The 22,337-nt window shown below is 29.1% G+C and overlaps 1 protein-coding gene across 3 annotated transcripts in view; it reads left to right on the plus strand.

Moving 5' to 3' along the window:
* LOC121130482 (contactin-6) overlaps positions 1-22,337 on the plus strand; it is a 126,048-nt gene that overhangs the window by 83,376 nt on the left and 20,335 nt on the right. For all 3 annotated transcript variants that reach the window (XM_071893720.1, XM_071893722.1, XM_071893721.1), the window contains exon 9: positions 18,215-18,555. In XM_071893720.1, the coding sequence (XP_071749821.1) occupies positions 18,215-18,555 (341 nt within the window). The remainder of the gene's footprint in view (positions 1-18,214; positions 18,556-22,337) is intronic.

Below are 22,337 nucleotides of genomic sequence, written 5' to 3' on the forward strand. Positions count from 1 at the left end.
GTAAAAAGCAAAATTTCCTTCAATTAGAGGGAGGGCTACAGCTTCTCTAGCTAATTCCATGTGGACGCTCCTGAAAAACATGTAAATATTTTACCATTTGTTTTAGATGGTGTATTTGAATTAGCTTTTATAAACATAGAGCATAAAAATGATAAATAAGGTTTTTTTAAAAATATTTCTTTCAAACATCTACATGTTTAGTGTTATTTTATAACTTTAAAGTTCTAAAATGAAGAAGGACGCTTGAAATAAAGCCTCTAACATTAAACTTTTAAATATCATATTTCCCTACTCACTGCGAATGGAGATACAAAATAGTTGCCAACGACAAAAAACTATTGCACTCTAAAAAGTGCATACCATTTACAATTCTATTTATAGTTTGTAGCATATGTACAATTTTGGAAATATGTGAAGCCTTTTACTTTGTTCACCAATTTGTTTTGATGTCAAAATAACACATGTATCAAATGTAATATTATTTTTATTTTTTTTTATTCCTTTCGATTTCAATTTTTAATAAATCGATTTTTCATCAACATCTTTTTTGCTTTTCATTTTCACTTTTTTTTGCCTTGAGGATATTTGATATTTTCTTTCGACTTTTATTCCTTAAACAGCTATTTTTTTTCTTTGTGTATTTTATTTCTATTCGTGATATGAAAAAAGTGTAAGCCACATTACTCAAAATACGGAGGGAGAAAAAGAGAAAGGAAGTAAAGACAATATAGGGTCTTGGGCCTCAAAAAATTTATATAAGTCAAAATAAAATAAAAACAATATGAAGACAGAAAATAAATCCCAAGAGAAATCATTTATTATTTTATTAGATGAATACAGGGTGCATAATAAAATTGGAATAAGTATTAAAGGTTTAAAATAGAAAAGAATGAGTGTAGTTACAACTTGCAAATTTCTACCAAAGTTGTGCGATATTATGAAAAAAATATGGAAATAATTTTTGAATATTTTATTTTTGATGTAAATGAAGGTGCAAACAGTAAGAAAAGTGATCCTGATTTTACTCTATGAGATTATAAAGCCATAGAACATTGCCTAACATTTGGGGTCCTCCTGAACAATGATTTGAAGTATCTAGATCAACTTGCAGGTTTAAGTCCAAAGTTTGCTTAAGTTTATATTTATTTGATTTTTTGCCTGGATCCTTATAGTCATCGTCATCACCAGATTAAAATTCATTGGATAACAGTATATACAGGTTAGGGCAGCCAAACGTAGACTGTTAATTAATGGCTATATTATCATTAGTATGAAAAGGTTAAGTGTTTAATTTTTGATATTCTGTTTTGGCCTCCTTTTTACATAAAAAGCTATAATAATAATTTAGGTTATTTCTTCATCATGAGAAGCAACAACCAAAAAGGCACGGATTTCAGAAAGTGGAGGGTATAATTTAAATATGCATACAAAGTTCTTTCTTTGTTTGGAGAAGAATAAAAAGGAGGATCCCACTAAATCGATGAATAGCCTCGCCAACGACTTCTCTGTGGCTCCTATGACCATAAGGATGACTTTATAGCATAACTTGGGAATACTTTCTTTTCCAAAGATCCCACACTACCTTCAAACAGAGGGTAGGAAATCAAGGAGGCGTGAAAGTTGCAAGAAAATGCTAACATGGATCAAGGCAGATTGGTTTATTATGAAAATTTTGTTGGACAAGAAGATTTTTCACAATTGATTAATTTCACAACCACTAGAACGACTGATGGATCGTAGAAACAAAAGAAGAGAAAAAGGGGTCCCTCACACCAAATATATGGCACAAACTGCACAAACGATCCACTACTTTGTGGCCTCTGATGGAAAAAAAATGCCTCCCTTCTTTTTCAAGACTGGAAATAAAATCGGACAGGAGGTCTACTATAAGGTGCTTAGGTGCATCCTTTTAGGAACAAATAACTGGAGGATAACAATGTGTGGACTAAGGACGGTGTCCCCTCTCACACGTCTGCCAAGTGCACAAAGTTATGTACAGCTAGCATGGTTGTATTCAGGTCCAAAGAGATAGGGATCCCTTCCTCAGCAGATTTGAACCCACTGGACTTTTCTATATGGGGCACTTTGGAGTGAGAAAACAACAGGATCTAACACCCAAAAGGGGACTCACTGAAGTCTTCCATAGAGTTTATATGGGACAACTTGTCAGATGAGTTTTTCATCTACTCCTGAATTGCTTTCAAGCGACGTGTAAAGGCTGTGAATGATAATGAAGATGGCTTAGTGAATGAGAAAAGTTTTGAAAAAACCTTGTCTAGATGTTTTTTTGGCATTATTTTTCGCCTATTACAGAAAATATAATAATATTGATGCATTCCTAATCCATTATACTTTAGTATAAGGAGGCTTTTTGATACGAATTTCACTTTTTGATATATTTCTCATTTTGCGTAAGAATATGTTAGTATAACCTTCCAAAAAAACATATTAGGATAAATTAATAGTATTTTCATAAGCAAAACATTAATCCATTTAATAAATCCTGAGCCTTCTTCCCCTCATTGACCGCTCTCCCGCTTCTGCTCGTATAGGAGTACTTGAATTTTCACAATGCTTTATGATTGCAATTAAATTCCTTAAATTTATAAACATTATTTATTCCAAAAAATGAAAATAAATAACGTACAAGAACAAATAAAACTTAAAGATCTAAAATTATATTTAAATAAAGTAAAATCAATAAAATGATTCATTCAATTATTTAAATATATTAAATATTTAATTCATTTACAAAAGTCGTTTTTTTCTTTTAAAGTTTTCCTCATTTAATCACCGAAATCTATCCTTAAATAGTTACTCCCTTCAGAACTGACGTATGAGTCTTTATTTGTGGCCACCAACATGAGAGACAAACTCATTAACCGAGAACAGCAGAGAGCCACACATACAGCATAGAAAAAAAGTTAGTTTATCTTGAGACATAACTCCATCCTTCTCATCTTTAGATATTTAAAATTATTCTTTAACTATCAAATTATCTTATTTTACAAATTTATATAAATGACCAAAAATTCGAGCGATTTTATCACTTTTCTAAAAGAGCTCTCGCTCATAAATATTGAGAGACGCTCATTTGAGCCCCGCTCACTAATGTTTTACTCACTAGTGGCAAGAAACAAAACTAATACAGTACAAATCCATATTTCTTGCCAGTTTTACCAAAATTTCAACCACTTTGCGAACAAAATCATATTTATTCAATATCTTTTAATGATATTGCAAAGCTTTATTCATTAGGTTATTAAACATTACCAAAGAAAAGTTTAATCTAATTTGTACCAAGTCACGACCTCAACTTCACCTTATTATATATAGTTTTATAATTTGACAAAATAAATAATAAGATAATTCAAAATCACGTTTTACTTGGAGTGAAATGAAAATCTTGTTCTTAACTTTAATTTGGTCGTTTAGATTTCACCTCTCTGTGTGAGCATTAAAAAAAATTAACAAAATGTTTTTTAGATATACAAGTTTCAATGATTTTGTTTATCTGTCAATTACTATATCCTAGCATTTCTTTGATCAATTAAAGGCCTCAGATGTTGTTTATTTCACGAAGAAAATAATATGAAAAAATCCCTTAGTAACCATTGTGATTATATTTTAATAACTACTTCATTAATGAGCACATATGTGGGTATGATACATCGTTAGAGAGTATTAAATGAGGCAATTATATACTATGCAATACTTTTCTTGTTCTGTTGATAAAAATACTACTTTAGAATAAAATTGACTTTCCGGTCATATTAAAACTGTTGAGGCAAGACAAAATAATTTTTATTTCTTCTTTAGAATTCATGTTATAATTAGTAAATGAATGATTGAACATTATGACATTGATATAATTTCATAAAATATACAGGTAGAACATTTCTATATTTTAAAAAACCCTCAATGTTATATTGAGTAGATCAAAATCAGCTCTGGTGAGAGTTTATGAATATATATTTATGCCAATAACTGTAGTTAAAAAAAAAAAAATATTTTCTATAATGCTATACGTTGAATGTGAAACTATTCTCATTTGCCCAGACATGTTGTGTTTCTATAATCCTTTTCAGGACATCCAAAGAACTTTTTAAATAAATTCTTAAAATATTTACTCCTAAATTAGGTTTTGTCTATTTTTTAGTTGTTAAAAGAGAAAAACCGGTCTTCTTAATTAGATATAAAATAGGAGTTTTTCTCTAATAGTGAAAAAATATAATATATAATTCAATTTAAAAATAAGAAAAGATCAAAATGATTTGTTCTAATTACAAAAATCGAAGACATGTATACATTTCGTCTCAAATTTGACTGATTTAAAGAAAAAGTGTTCCTCTTCCCCCTAAAGTGACACTAAAGAAACCATATGTAATTTTTTAGAAATCTAAATATGGACACAACATACCCTAATACTTTGAATTTGTAAAAAAACAACTTTTGTCTTAATACCACCTTTTTTTAAACTGAGAAATATGCCAAAAGTAAAAGTTACATCAATTAGCCCCGCTTTACCCCTTCTTAATAACGTCAAAATTACCGAAACGAAATCGAAGTCACCAACATACAGTGTGATTGGCTGTTGCACCAGGAAACTAAACGTATTTTACAATTTTATTAAACTGCTTTGCGTTTTATCTTTTTCAAAGAAAAACTGTAAAATATGATAAATTTTTCTTTTTTCTCTTGTCCATCTTTGACGTGCACCCAAGCATTACAGATTTGATTAAAAACTACTACATAACTTTCAGATAAGTTTTTTAATGAAAAATTATCTTTCTAACCTCATATTTAATGCCTTAGATTTGGCTGCAATTGGCTATTTTTCGCTAAGAATACAGCTTAGCCTTTTTTAAGTAACCAAAGGAAAACTTATCACTTTTTTTTGCTTCACAAAATGTATGTAGGGAATGTAGTTTCATGTAGCTGCATGTAGTTTGGGGATTTCAAAAATCCAAAACAATTTTATACCTTGGCAACCCTTAGATTCATATTTAGCCAACAAAACTCAGGTTCAGAGCTACATTATAGTCTATAGTTAAACACACACGCAGGCCCAAGGTATCCATATATAATGATATTGGAGAGCTTAAACTGATGTTAACAGATCTGGTGTAACGTTAAAATTTAAATTGATGCTGTTTGTTCAAATCAAGTAATTGCAACTTGAGTTATCCCAGAAAAAAGCAACATTTTCAAGACTGTGTGTGCTTGTAGCTCACCAGATCTGAATCTCTTGGACTACTATAGAGAGACTATACTATATATAGCTATATACTATAGCTGTGTTAGAGAGAGAATTCAATAAACGTGTACATAACACTATTCCATCTTTGTGGGCTTCCTTTCTCGAAGCAGTGGCCAGATTTCACATCAAGGTCTGTGCCAGGCTCAAGACCAGGTTTGCAGCTGTGGTTGAAGCTGTAGGTAGTTGGTTTGAGTTATTGACTTCACTATGGGCATTCTCATGTAAAAGCAAAAGTTTTATAAATTACTGACTTAGTTTTCGGGAAATATAATTTATCCTTAAATTTTCCGGATTTAAAATCATCAAATATTAAAATTTAAAATTTATCAAATACAAGTTGAACCCTCCGGTTTAGTTCTTCAAATATTAGGTGAGTTCTTATAAATATATAGTTATTCAAATTTTTTATTTATATTATAACTCATGGAAATTTTGATTACATAAATAACCCTTAAGGTTATTTATAGTTTCCGTTTTAAAAAGACCTGTATACTTATTTACCAATCAGCAAATTTGACGTTGCTTAAAAATTATATAATATATACTATTTAGTGTTTAGAAAATGTTATTTATATTTTATTTTCCTTATAATTTTTATGCTTTGTTTCCCCTTTGATTAAATAAGTCAAAAAAATGCGCAACTGTCGTATCGTCAAAATAACTAATTTATATATACTTAATATTAACATGTTTCTTGTAGTTTTCAAAGGAATAACTTTACTCATATAACTCTGTTTGTCTTATATAAATATGTATGTGCTTATATTGTATACAAGAAAGTAATTTGGATAACGTGTCTAAAGGACCTTGGAAATTAATTGCCTTTTTTCATTTTCCTTCGATTCAAGTGATCTATTTTTTATTCTTTCGACTAAAGTCCTTCATAAAAGTATACTTACACCTTTTATTCAGGTGTTTAGTTCAATGAATACTTTGGTTGCATAGTATTAAGAAAAATAAACAGTAAAATAAAACGAATATAACTCATGATGGAATACTAAACTAAATTGCTTATTAACATGAACCTACATGCTAGTCGATGATTGAGGATACATTAAGGTTGATTTAAAAATGAAAGGAGACTACTCTCAGGATTTACTTAGTCATTAACATTTTTCTAGCGTTCGGAAAAATTGACACTATACATTAATGGCTTTAATGAACATACATATTATTCCTCATTTGAGATCCTCATTCATATGTTGAACAAAACTGGCATACTAAAAAGAGATTGTCATGGATACAACACTGAGCTTTTAGCAGTTCTTGCGTTTAGCCCAACCCATATAGCTTGAAGGGCAGCTGCTGGGAGTTCCAGTGATTAACAGCCTCCACAGCTTATCCATTGCATCAATAGATCTATTCCAGACTAGGAAGTTTATAGTCTAAGAAAAATATATATATACAATATAATCTTAATTATAGTTACTTTTTCATTTTTATTTGTATAGAACAATTAGCTTGTTGTTTTTTATAAATTTTTTTTGCTCTTTTCTTCTGTATTTTTTATGTTTCTATTGTACTTTTCCTTTCTTCTTGAATTTAAAAGATTAATTTTATTCCTTTGTTTTTATTTAAAAAATATTTTTAAAAGATCATCATAATTTTGAATTTGATTCTCATAAGATCTTTGTAATTAAAATTTATAGAATTGATAAAAAATTTAGTTTCGTCTTTACTTCATAATCGTATGAATTATTATTCAAATAAATGAAACTCTTACAATTTAAATTATATTTGTTTATACCATCTAAAAAATAATATAGCTGTCTTCATTGTAGTAACAATTACACAGATAAATGATTCAAATTTCTTTATTCCAATGATGTGATGTGTTTATATTGAATTTTATATTTAAAAGGATTTTTTTTTTAGAAAAACTGATATCATCCAATACTTTTTTTTACAATTTGCTTCATTTTACTTGAATAAAGTTGAAACTATTGAATGTACAATGTAATTATTTTTTTATTTATTAAAATTCTTAATTTTTTCATAGTTTTATATTACATTCTTTCCTTCAAAATAACCAAAAACTCAATTATTTTGTGCATGATTTAATTCCTAGAATTTCTTTTATTTTGTAAAAATAAATAATAGTGTCAAAAATTTATTTTATAGATGAAAATTTACGTATTGAAGTAATTGACTTTTTCCATTTCTTTACTTTGAAAAGATAAATATTTGGGCACATAATTTTTGTTGAATTTATTAAATAGAAAAGATAATTTGTAAAAGGGCTCGCTAATTATTAAATATTCTGCAAAATGAATCTTCATTATCGTTGAACAAATGTTCAAAGTCATTCGTGTTCTTTATTTTTAAATGTTTTTATAAATTTTTGATATGACATTTTTTTTAAATTCCAAGTTCAATAGCGAAAGAAAGTACATTTTTACAATTTCACGAATATTAAATAAAGCATTTGTAAAATAAAGCATATGTGGATTACAACATTATAAACTCTAGGACCATTCAATTTATTTCTTACACATTATCAATAAAATCACTTTGATAATAAGTCAATTAGAAAATCAAAATTTACACAAATTATTAAGTAAAATTTTTTTAGAATAAAAATCCATAAATAATTTTATCTTGTATACATTAAAAAATCAACAATTAAATAAGGTTTTTCACGCTAAAAATAATAAAATTCAATCCGTAATGCCCTTTGTTCTTTAAAATGTAGAAAGTATTATGTAGAATAAAAATAAAATTATAATTATTAATTAGTTAAAAAACTGACCACTAAGACATAATGGTTTTACTCAAATATGAATCTTAAAATTTAAAATATATAAAATTTAAAAACCTATGTAAATGATTTTTGGGTTGATAAAATATCTTCAAGTACTAAAATATATAAATTATATTATTCAAAAACGTCCTTTTAATGTATAGTGGTAGTAACACTAAATTTATTATTTTTTCAATAGATGACTTTACTCATCTGTATCTCACGTTGTATAAGTGCAATCCGTAAATGCTTGATGGTGTTAGATAGATAAGATTTCTTACTAAGAAACTTTTTAAGGCAATTATGTAACTTTCGACTCACTTTGTTTGAGCAGTCCTCATAAATTGACACCAGCAAAAAAAAAAAAGAAAAAAAGATAAGCCGTATTTTTAAATAGTTCTTTTAAGTTAAGGCGAAAACGCAATTCAGACAGCTAAAAATGTGAACAGTTTTGATAGTTCTGATATTGCAACATCCAATCAAGTATAGATTTTGTTTTGTGGGTTCTGTTGCAATAATTTTGATGTCAAAGATGCACAGAGGCACATTTAAGTATAAATTAATCCCTAGTGCGTGAAAGACGAGAATTAACATTGGGGATTTCTTGCATGGTTATAAGGGTAAGTTATTGTTGGACTCAGAATATAACAAGATATTAATTCTTATCTTTAATATTAGAATAAATATTATTTTTCTTTGCTGGTGTCATTATTATTTAAATCCTGAGGAGTGAGCGTTCTTTCCTACAACATTCAAACCTAATTTAAGATTTGTATGTGCTCATAAAAACCGCAAAGTAATCTTGAAGATTAGTTGCAGAGTGATATTTGTATGTTGTTGATGTACTCTGAGTATAATTAACGATCAAGAACGAAGTAATTGTTACGAAGGTCCATATTTATATCCGTCTTCCCCTCCACCCTTGTCACAAATGATTGTAGTTGATCCAGTGAAAAGTCCTGACAACTAATCTACTCTTATCCATAAAATTGTTCGAATTATTAGGGTTAACGTTTTTTTTTCTTGGTTATTTTGTTAATATGCCCAAAATAAACTCGATTTTTATCACTAGAGAAAACAAACAATATATATGTACATATATCCTTTAAAAATCAAGGATTTGCTTTTATTACACATAATATTTGAAACAGCAGAGTGTTACTCAATTTAAAATATTTTTTATTTTATTTAGACATTATACTTTTCTATAAATCAAATTTTTACTCTATAACTGAAATTAGGATTTTTTTAAAAGCTGCTCGTTATTCCCACTCTATAGTCTGTCTTCGGTACAATTATTTATTTATAAGTTATATAATGATGTTATATTTATAAGGTTTCAATGTATGATGAGTTAAAGACCATTAACAAAATGTAAATATTAGAGAGTGGCAGAAAAGTTCGGGGCTTCACATAGAGATAGAGCTTTTTTTTTAAACTCACCTGATTTTCAGTTAGTAATAACTTTCAAAAGACAACTGTTAAAATTTCATGACAATTTATTCTTTTGTTTGTGAGTTTTCGTGCTATATGTGAAACTTATTTTTATATGTCCAAAAAAAAGAAGAAAAAACAATTTTTTGTTTTACCTATATAGTGATTTCTGATGAGGAAAAATGTCATTCAGGCTAAGCAATGGCTTGAAAGGTATTATGGAAACTCCACTCCATAAAGAAAATAAAAAATTATAATTTCAATAATTAAAAAAAAAACAATTTAAAGAAAAAAATAACTCCAAGTTATCTTTGTTAAGCCCGTAACTTTTCATCACATGTTTATGTATGTAACAATCAAATAAACATATTAGTCACTGGCGTTTTGGGGCTAGTATAAAACGTATGAATAGGACTAATTTTGACTTTAATATCCCATTATGAAAGTGGAATGACCGAAAATGTATTGTGAAAGGATTACTATTTGAAATACTCCTCTGACCACTATGTTGCATGAAAGAGAGAAAGACACTCCATGTGCCATTACTCATAAGAAAAGATAATAGGACTCATATACACAATATAGCAATAAAGTACATCTTTATCAGGATATTAATACATTATATAACAAAATATATTATATATTTTTTTTCTTCATATTTTCGACGTTGAAAGTGACCGTTTTATATAAATTTATACTACAACGTATATGTATACATGGATGTATCCTTTCATAATAAGTAAGTGTGCATTTAAGCATATTATGTATATACATTATACATATATAAGGTCTCATAAAGACATCGAATAATAAGAAGTAAAAAAAAAATATTTTTTGGTGTTTAAAAATTATTTTGTTTAGTGCAGATCATTTTGAATAAATAATAAAAGAGCTTAACAATTATATATACATATTTCAAATTTTGGGAGTGGTCAAATGTGAAAAGTTGTTCCTTAGTATAGAAACCTACTTTGCAAAGTTTTAGTCTAATATACGATATGAAAACGGAAAAGGTACTCTTTAAAAACGCTATCTAAATAGACGTTGTTCATTTATCAAAGCTGTTATTAATAATCAACTTATTTTTCCAGAGAGAACATCTAAGTATAAAGTAATCATAAGTGCGTGAAAAACGAAAAGTAAAATTTGAGATTTCTTACAGGGCTATAAGTGTAAGTTTTTTTTTGGACTCGGAATATAACAAGGAATTAATTATAATCTTTATCATTACTAAAACGAGAGGGTAAAAAGTTATTTGACCTTTTTCAATAAATTAAGTGAGTTTTATTTAATAGTCTTAGTTACGAAACTAAAGATAAAATAATCAGCTCTCACTTGAAATATATTATTTGAACCTAAGAAGCAATGGAATCACATTGGAAGGAAATAAGAGCTTACGTTGGCGATATCGTCCACGCCAATTATACAAAGATTGTTTTCTATTATTGAGGCTCTAATCCATATCATCATCTAAGAAATCGGCTGCCTTCACTTGTTTAGAGATTCTATGTTGCCGCTTGTATTATGAAGGGGAGCAAATCGATCATTTTACTAGCAGTAGACAGGGTCCTTAGTGAGTGTATTTTTATATGCAAAAAAAAAAAATAATAATATCCGATCTCCATTGTGCTCTAAGTCATTCAGAAGTCCTTGATAATACTCTTAAAGGAGTTTTTTTTTCTCTTCACTGTCTTTCCACCAACCATTTTTACGGTCTTACCACTTGTGGATTATTTCATTTGCTTCTTCTTGGTATACCCGATAAACTTCATAGCAGGGTTCTTATCAAAGACCTTCATAATCTCATTGAGCATCAATTTGGTTTGTTTTGCTAGTCATTCACATGTTCTTAATGTTGTCGTAATTGACCACACGCTTTCTGAATTGAAACAACGTGGTCTTATTGACACTAGCTAAGCTGTTCTCCTCCCAAACATTCTTCAAATTAATTGGGTGACCACAAAATTTTAATTTACTGGCAAATACTATTATTTTCAACTTTTTTGCTATACCTAAAAAGATTTTTAAGGTATTTTATTCAATTGAAAAGAAAATACATGATAACCTTCGTATTTACCTCATGATAACTCTTTTTAGTGTGTGATTCAAATATGACCAATAATTTATCAAAAATGAATAGTCAATCGTGGTGATTTAGTCCTGTTTCTTCATTTTATATGAAATAAAGCTTTTTAATATCTTTTAAAACCTTTTTATTTTTTGTGTGTGGCTAGAACTGATTGTTGTGAAAGGAAATATACTTTCTCCTTTTGTAAAACATGATATTATGTTATTAGTTTTCTAAAGATAGCATGTTTGTGTCTACAAATAGAGGAAATATTATTAATACATAATTAGAAATGAACTAAAAATACACATTAGTACATACAAATGGAAAAGTATTTAACTCGTTAAAGTATGTACCTCATTTAAAATATTATTTATCCCTAGGTGTAAAACATATTTAACTAAAATAATAATTGATTGACGTAGCTCAGTGGGCAACGTGCTCAGTGGTAATTATTCTCTTGAACTAAATATGCATAAGTTCGATTTACGGTCACTTCAAAAGAAGGCATTATATGTACATTATGTATAGCGACGTGAAAAAGGTGTAAATCCTGTAGAGGGTACATCAATAAGAAAAATATATGCTGATAACTTTAATTGACGACATATTTAGAAAAAAAAATAAAAAAAGAATACAAAATAAACTATAATGCTCCTTGCTCGCACATACTGTTTAATGTTCAAAATAGGGATAAATAATTAATGCAAACAATCTTGCAGATAAACAACATGTGCGTTTATAAAAAATGTATATTCACGTTGATTTTTACACTTTTTTATTATATATCAGATAGGTCAGATGGAATAATTATAATAAAATAATTATTTATGTGAATATTGACTAAAGAACCTTGAGTATCAATGTAAACAAGTATATGTTGGTACGAGCAACAAATGAATGATTTTTTAATTACTCCTCGCTCTTAGAAAATTAAAACTATGGAAGGGGTTTGTGTAAAGAAAAAACTAAGAATACCAATTAAAAAAGGAAAAATGATTGTTGCGAGTGCTCCTTCTTCTTTTTAGTACATTATATTAAAGAAAATGGGGGTGTTAACATCTTCTTTTGAAACATTAGTTATAATTTATTTTTGGTGTAAATTGTTATAAAATAAATATAGATAAAGTTATATGTAATTACAATAATTTATAGGGACCAATACTATTTTAAATTTAGAAGGTTCTTCTTTTTATAATAGTCATTCACTTTATCCACCTAAAATTATATCACAGGAAGCTGATATAAATAAAAGACTTACTTCTGTAATACCATATGGCTCGCTCCTGCCTTCTTCTTATACTGCTACAAAAACCTATATCTAAATTAACGTATTAGCAATCAATGAACACTATTAAGTTTATTGTGTTCTCTGTCAATAAATATGTTTTCTCACAAGTTTCTTTTCCGTAGCAGCTTTACTTATTATTCAATTCCTTAGTAATAGACTTTCTTTACTAAAAAGATTTAATTACATTCGTGTGTGCTTATAAAAGACGAACCTTATCTTTTATGATCTGTTTATCATTATCATATGTCCTGGTTGGACTCAAAATTCAATTGGGGCTCGTCATCAGAGTCATTCTTACCAATGCACAATCACAGCTGATTGTAGCTCATCTAATGAATGGTAATGATATCTGAGCTCTTGTTATCCGCAACATTTTTCAAATTGCCAGTGTTACCATGTTGGTGTTTGGTTTTATTTTCTTGGATATGCAAATCATACACACGATTTTAATGACAGTGACACTAAATCTGACCAATTATAAGATCATTCAACAAATAGCTCTTATTTATCAACATTTAATTCAATTGCGCAGTTTCTAACCTAACCTTGATTGATCTGTTATTTGTTCTGACGTCATACTTTATAATGTGGAATGTGTTTTGATATAACCAATAATATTTTTTTCCATTTTTATTGAAAAAAAAGAACCTATAAACGAGCCATTCTATTGTACAATTCTCAATATTATGTATGATAAATTAATTCAAAGTGTTATTAAATCCTAAATATATTCTTTTATGTACCAAATAAAAGCCAATCGATTGATTTTTACCTCGAAAATGGGGATTTATATGTAGGTAAAAGGGTTTCATGTAAAAAACAAAAAGAACCCATAAAAAAATGCTGAGGTATGTAAAAAAAAATGGAAGTTTCCCCCCACACACACAATAACTTATATTTCTTTCTCTTTTCTAGTTTTTTTATAAATCTACCTGCCAACCTAATGTTAATTGGTTTCTTAGTTTTTCTTTTTTATGTCGTATGTCTCTTATTTAAATAACTTTTATTGCTGTTAATATCGTCTTCTTATTCAAGTGTTTTGCTTTATTTTGAAAAGTCATTTCTTTGCATCATTAATACAAATATTACATCATTTATATTTCTTTTGATAAAAATCGTAATAGCTCCTGGCCATGCGATGAACATAATGTATTTATAACAATAACGTATAAGTAAAATGCCTGTGTATACATCTATTTATATACATTTGTATCCTTTCAAAGAAAACACATAGGTGGTACAAATATCTTTTGATGTATGTAATTTGGTTTTATTCTTAAGCAAAAAAACTGAAATGATTTTTCTCAAAATTGAGTGTGGATAACAATTACATTCTTGAACAAACTATTCTAAATTTTATCATTCAATTATCCTTATGGACTTTTTGGAAGCTTAATACTCTTGAAGTGACACTCAAGCAAATATGTAGAGTCGGAATTGTGATAAAAATAGTAGGATATTGTAGATATTCGGGGAATCTGGAGAGAAAAAGCTTATACAAAGAGGTTAGAACATTTTTGGAGATACAAATACAAGTGAACTGCTAGCAGAGGAATGGACACAAATGAAAGTTTTAATATACTGGGTGAAGCGAATTTTTTTTTACATGTTTTGTGACATGAATCAAAGTTTTTGTGAATGTGGTAAAATTGTTCCGGTCAAATACTAAAAAAAAAAGAAAAAAAACACAAGAATTGTTACATCAATGATAAAGGTAGCCAAATATTAAATTCGATATTTTTAATTTACTTTCATGATGAATTACAACAGAAATTCATCTTGATAAGATTCTAGATTGAGAGTGTAAAGATTTTTTTGCCTCACCCCGTATAGAAAGAACACATATTTGTGTAATCCTGCAAAACTTGTGTAGTTTCCTTCTTGAATGGATATTTATCAATAAAATTTTAGTTTTTGCACGGGGGGGCAAAAAATAATGGGCTACCATTGGGTATAGGGAATTTGAGCTTGTTCCACTAGGATAGAAGGAATGAATGTCGACTTGTGCTAAAAATTGTGTGCATATTGTGCATGAATTAAAGAAAAAAGAAACTAAAAATCAACTTAGTGACATTGACAATTTGAAAAATGTTTTGGAGGAGAGCCGCTTAGTTTTCATGCTGTGTCATTAGATGAGCTGAAATCCGCTCAAGCATGTTGAAAACGTTGAAGCAACGAAAAAAAATTGTTTTTGAATATAGGTGAATGACTATTAAAGAAGTTTCTAAGGATGTTGACTTATGGAAAGGCTTGTGCCATGAATATTTTTGGATGTTTTGGGTATAAGACGAGTGTCAGAGAAGTTCGTTCCGGTAGTATTTATTTCTGACAAAAAGAATCGTTGCATGAGCATCGCTAATGGGCTGTTAACAGACGTCAATGATTATCTTAATTTGCTCAAAAGGGTCGTAACTGGCAAAGAATCATAAGTATATGCTTATAATATTTAAACCCAAACCCAATCGTTCAAAGGTAAGAACCCAGTACGTTTAACAAAAAGTCGCTAGCCACGCAAATAATATCTAATCATAATGCATCTCAAACAAACTAAACATATTAAATAGCTATCGTACTCTGTTTTTCTAAAATAAAAAAAATACAGGCTACTAAATATACGTTGTCTGCAAAATTTGACAAGAAATATTACTTATCGATAACACCTCGTATATAATCATATGTAAAATATCGTATCCAATAATATTTTGATATCAGCCAATGTCTAGTTTGAATATACTTATTGGTACTTATGTGGCTTTCTCAAATTATAAATAATTTATTCCTGAATGATTTTTCATTACTATGTTTCCCTTCAACTTCCAGAATACACACTTGAAGTTCTTATTGTCTGTCTTGATAAGGATGTATGTGTGTGCACACAACATACAGAACCCCTCAGACGAAGTTCTGTTGTGCTTTTCTCCCCCATCAAGTACTTTATAAAAGATTGAATACTATTATTATTTGATTAGTCAGGGATGAAAAAATTTAGAGGGATCAAAGAAGGAAAGTTTACTCAAATATCTTAGTTGGTGCCTCTTTAAACAGTGTCTATAGAAGGAAAGCATAAGCAGTTGGCATTCTTCAATTTCTAGTAAGTTTTTACTTGCAATGCTCCAGGGTTTTGTAGAGTAAGCTTCCTTTATTGTTGTAGCATCCAAGGCTTTTTTGAGGGTGGTGAGTACCCTATTGTACAATTTTTATTTATTATTTATTTATCCAGAAAATTTATATCTGACAGATATAAATGAACATTTTAGTTTCAAATTACTTTACTTAAAAAAAGACAAGAAAATACTACATTGAACTTAAAGAACCGTGCTTAAAACGATAACAAAAAAGGATTAATAACAACTATAGCAATATTCTATTGCTCTTGAATTTTTTGTAGTATTTACTTTTCTGCTTGAAAATCCAAATAGTAGAATTGGTGAAACTGCTTTTTCTATAACTCCATCGAAATTGCAAGGGAAAAAGTTTCCTTATTATTGCAGAGCCTGACAATTGCTAAAATTGATAATAACTGACTTAAGTAGTTTGCCACAGTCTTACTTAACTTTGAGATCCCATCCATATAGATATAATAAAAAAGCTAACCTAATTTATGACCGAAAGATAACTTTTGTCTTTATTTTTAAAATCCTTACACTTTAAAATAGTTTAGTACTAAATTTTAAGAAGTAAACTCTCCTGGATCAAAAATTATAGTAGAAACAGTAACGTACAGTTATGAAACATTCAGTGTCAATGAAAATGTTGAGGCAAAAAGGGGAGTGGGACCGAGTATTTATATCTCATGAACGACTAAAATTTATGTGCTCAAATTTGGTACACTTGATATCCTCAAGAATATCAAATTGTGTGCCAAAAGCTATGCAAATCTGAGAGGGTCGGAGTACTTCCCTTGTTTGATTTATATTATAATATTAGTTTTTTGAAATCAATTAAGGGTTCCAAACTATTTTTAAAATTTTTGAGTATCTTGAACTTATCCCTTAAATTTGAGTACAAAGCTTATAATTAATATGGAGTTTTTCCTTTTCTACATTTTTGTTCAAGATTTTATGATGATTCATCTCATATACAATCTACGCCTCCACTTTGGCACTCTCTATGGGCAAACGCCGGAACGAATTCATTCTAAAAAAAAAAACACCATAAAATCCCTACTGGGAGCGAAAATATAGTTATTGTTCGAAGTCTGAGACTCAGTGAGATGTTTCTTAGGAAGGTTAGAAGGGAATTTGAGGCTTTTAAAGGTTATTTTAAGGCAAAAGGAATACGATCTCAGCTCATAGGTTGATGTTACAATTTTGACGACTTCATCTCGTCGGTCTTTTTGGCTTCCAAACTCTACAGATCTGAATCTGATAGATTTTTTGTTGTGAGGGGTGTGATCAAACGACAATAACAAGGAAACTTTTCCATCGGATGAAGAAGGAACTCCAGGATTTCCCAAAGGAACAAGTGGCGAAGGCCTTCTACCGCTTTAATCCTAATATAAGGACTATAATTGAGGCTGGACGTGACTTTTCTGAATAACACAAATCAAAATATGCCCGTAATTTTTATCTGATAACCGTTTGGCGATTAAATTGCGTATGAAAAAAAAAACACTTTTATGCCCCAAAGATAATCTGGGCAGCCTACATAATAACATACTAGAGCAAAGTGTATAACGATAACACAATAATAACCAATTGTACAGATTGTTAAGGTCTTAGAAGGTTATATACATTTTGTGTGAGGTGGGCAGTTTAGACCAAGGATATCTTATTTGCTTAAGTTGTTCTAACTTTCACTTATTTAATGTTATTTGATGATTTTTCATGCCTATTATTGACTTTGAGTAAAATTAAGTATCTGTTATTTGATATTATGTAAGTATTCTGTAAGTATGCTTGATGACATGATTTAGGAGTTTTTTTTCATCGAAATAAACGCGTATTTTAATCGTTATAATATGCAAAGATAGTCCCAGAGCTTGATTTGTTATTGTGTGTGTATAGTAAATAATGCTACAATGAGCAATCACTAAAGAGTAAGGAAGGCATTGTTAGACTAATGAACGGATTAATAAATAATATATTGAGTATAATATATTAGTTTACAATTCAAAATGATTGTTCTTTTAGCAGCTTATGTTGATATCGTGATGTAAAAGATTAAACCTTTTTTCTTTGTTTCTACACATGATTTTAGGGAGAAAAAATTATTATACCAATAGTATTCACGATTTTATCAAAACTAATTATCCATACGATTCCTGTTTCACTTATTATATCATTATTTAGTTTTTTTTTATCGTTTTAAATTGATTTCAATTATGAGTTGTTTTTTTATTTTGGTTATTAAGAAAGTAAATGTAAATATTAATAATAATTTAAAAAAAAAGTATTCACGATCCACTTTTCCCTCCTTTAGGATATTCGTACGCAACATCCACTCTCAAGAAGCTATACTCAATACCACGCTCTTTGAAGGAAACTCGGACTTTACGATACCCTCACTTAGTCCAGGAAACTATTATAACGTAAGTATCATTGCTGTGAATCCTCAAGGACTCTCAGAGCCCTACTACTTACAAGCACAAACCCTGGTTCTCACTACTACAACTCCAATTTCAACATCGAAGCCCCTCTTCGTCTCACGGCCTTTAGGAAACACGACTCACTACTTCATACCTACAAGAGGGCGAACACGGAAAGCTATGAATGAGAGAGATTTATTTTCTAAGGATCCTTTCAAGTTTCTACCCATAATAGGTAAGGAAATTATATATAATAAATATATTGAGGTTAGTCCTTAGTGTGGTTTTTTGGCAAGGGCTTTTCTATATTGTAGATACATGAAATATGTAACGCATAAAACTGGACTTTGGCAACCAATAAATGTATGTACCTTATCATAAACTCCTATTTCAACAAGACCTTTCCTTAATATAAAAAAGAAATAATAAGATTATATCACTCAAATTGCTTAGAAAGTTGAAATTTCTGTTTTTTGAAATGGAAAATTCAGATGTTTTTTTTATTTTTTTTTCTAGTTTGTACAAACTTGATCAAAATTGACTCTATTCCCAATGGACAAGTGACAAATGATATATCATTTCTCTTATTTGTTTAACCATAAGTTTATATACATATTTACTAAGGCTTCATCATAAATGAAATACGAAAGAGCTGATAATATAAAAACTTTTTATTTGTTTGTGGATGTCTCTTGAGGACATTTTTAATAAGTTTTTTTTAAAGTTGTACATATATTATACAAAAAAAAAGGAATAATTTATATATAAATAAAGCTCAACCCCTTAAATGTAATTATGCATTTGATTATGTATAGATAAAACTAAGTCTTTGCTCAGAAAATCAGATTTATATGCTTTGTGGCTTCTGTATTTCTACCTTAATTATCATCATGGTAGTCGCGTTATATCCTCTTTTTTAAACTATGTAGTGTTTTTTGAGTTATTACTCGCCGTAGGGCAACAAGATGTGCGAATGATTTATAACAAGTATCAGCTAATAAAAGGAATTTGACATCTTTTTTTTTTTTTTTTTTTTTTTTTTTTTTTTTTTTTTTTAACACTAATGACACCAAGCAAATAAATTCAGGTTTTGATCTTTTGTCAATATTGTTTTTTTATCCTCCCTTAGTAAAATGGGATACTATACACCCCGGGATATATATAATCTTATTCTTTTTAATCTCCATTTTATCGCGAATACTTTTTAGTATACTCCAAAACATTATATAAGAGTACATTTAATTATTTATTAACCTGATACTGAACAACTAAATAATTATTCATAAATTTTGAATTTTTTTCAATTAAGGTTGAGTTAATTGAAATAACTGTTTTGTTTAAAAGTGTTCCTTTTGTTTTTTCTTCTGATTGATTGTATTTTCTTTTTTTTTTTTTCAACGTGAGGACTGAGGCCTACAAGGGCAACTACAAAAATATAAAGAAGGACTAATATTTAAAATACTCTATTATACATTTTATAACGCAGTTAGTAAATTGAATGCATTTATTTATTTGATAAACAGTTGAACAATTATAATAATTACATTATTTCAATTTTCTATAATCTTTTAACTCTTCCATCCATTTTTCAGTCGTATATATCATTTATAATTTTAAAAAAAATTATTAATAAGAGATATCTAGAAAAAAAACATATTTTCTGTCTTTAATTTTGGTATTGATTTTGTTAGTAACCATGTGGTTTCGAGAGTCTTGGTGTTTATAGAAAATACACTGCAGACCTTCGTCTTGACATTCATTCAAAAGGTGTATTCGAGAGGGTTGTCATCAGGGCTGTAAGGGGCCAAAAGTGTCAAGAAAAAAACAGTTCATAAGACTCATTCAATTAGTCTTGCAACGGAGGAGATAGGTTTTTTTCATTTCTGATGACAAAAGTTACCTCTCCACCCACACAAGCTCCTTTCACACACTTTTGTATTGCTCTCTGTAGAGTCTGGTGTGAAGCCTATAGATCTCTCACATGAACCCTCATGGACTTGAGATGATTGGCCGGGGGTGTTTTCTTTAACTGTTCCGTGTCCAGTTTGGCCTTTTTGATAAAAACCTTCTTCCTTTCCAACGTATCAAACTTGCTAACGGCGTAGATCATACGTCTTGAATATGCCAACTGCATAGAGTGTGCAAATGGAAATTCGTCGATCACGTTCAAGTGTAATTTTCCCAACTTGTACGTTAGCTACAGAGCTCAGTTTTTTTATAACTATTTGTTCATTCTTTGATGTACCTAATATGAATTAATTTTATTCATTAAATAATAAATTTACCTTATGTTTTTCAATAAATATGTAATATTTTTTATTCTTTTTTGAGTTTTTACAGAAAGCAAACTCGAAATTAAAGTTATTTTTGCACAAATATAAAGTAAATATTCACATATATATCTCATTTTTGTAGTTTTGTGGAATCTCGCTAAAAAATAATTTCTTAGAATATATGAAACCCTATTATTGAATAAGGTGGTCTGACATCACTGGCATGCAAATAGCGAAGGAGGAAAATGATAATCACAGAGTATATTTAAAAATGAACATACTTTCCTAGCCGTTACTCAATTTGATCAATTCCTAAATATATAAGTATTTACATTAGCCATTAGGGCAAAGATGCCCAACCTTTTAATATACTGGACCACGTTGTCATTTGAAATATTTTAATGGGCCACAAAACCTATTGAATTAAATTTCATGAAAATGTCTACATAAAAAAATTATAAACATATTTAGGCCTAATCTAACTTTTTGAATACCAAACCGCTTCAAAAATCCCCAACCTGCCAGTCCTGTAAGGAGCATTTGCAGGATTATATTTTAGGCAGAGGCTTTTGATTTTTTTGGGAAAAAAACAAATGATTATTCCACTTTATAATTTGATTCAATTTTTTTTATTAATATTTTCTCATTACTTTTTTTTCTCGATAAGATAATTTATCAAAAAATTCCTTTTTTAAAGAATATTTAACATTTTTTGTACGTAATATACGCATTTTGATAATATTATGACACTTTTTCTACAAAATACTATTTAAAGTAAAGAATGAGTACTGGGCCGCACTTAAACATTGAGAAGGCCACAATGAGACCCACGGGTCAAACGTTGGGCATCCCTGACTTATGATTATGGCATGTTTATAATCTCATATCCCTAAATTATTACTAGATATGTTTTATATACGTTTGACCAATGTTTGTTACAAATATATGTAAATTAGCATAAGTTTATATAATTTTGGGTATACAAATGACAATATAATTATTTAAATACAAATTTCAGAATCCTACAAATAAATAAATAAAAAGTTCCTTCGAACCTTTATAAGTCCAAATGAGTCGTAATACAGTTTTCCGTGTTACAAGTCCCTCAATATTCGTGCAGCGAACTATTTTAAACTGAAACGAAACATTAAAATATATAAAAAAACTACGTGATATAATATTAGGCTAATATCGGGTGCTACACTCAATATTTTTAATTTTAACGACATATATTTCTATAGATACTATACATGTACCAAAAATATTAAAAGATCAGCTGTAACGCTAAATTAGCTTCTCTTATCTTTGATGACATTCCCTCTGGCTTCAAGACACCTCCAAAATGTATGGCATATATGTTTATGTATTATTTTGACATATAGTTCGTTTACAGTAGTCTTCATGGTTATGATATTTTTGTGCCTAAGGGTAAATCCCTTGAACTCTACACGTAACCAGAAGGAGAAATTTAAAGGGATTTCGTCAGGTGCATACAGGCCATATTTATTTCGCCCAAAATTGATGTTATTCCTCAACCATCTTTGAGCAGTTATAACAAAGTCGACAAGGGACTGTTTTGTTGCAGGACCACATTATCAAGTGGGAAGTTTGGCCAAACCCAAAAGAGGAAGTGAGCCTCTAGACTTTATTTCCTCCATGAAGAAGTGCAAGGATCTTTATGCGAGTGTCACATTCAGAGGGCATTTTTTAAATAATTTGAAAAAAGATAAACGAATAAAATTTC

The sequence above is a fragment of the Lepeophtheirus salmonis genome, chromosome Z (assembly GCF_016086655.4).
Source record: "Lepeophtheirus salmonis chromosome Z, UVic_Lsal_1.4, whole genome shotgun sequence".
In the NCBI taxonomy this organism is placed as follows: Eukaryota; Metazoa; Arthropoda; class Copepoda; order Siphonostomatoida; family Caligidae; genus Lepeophtheirus; species Lepeophtheirus salmonis.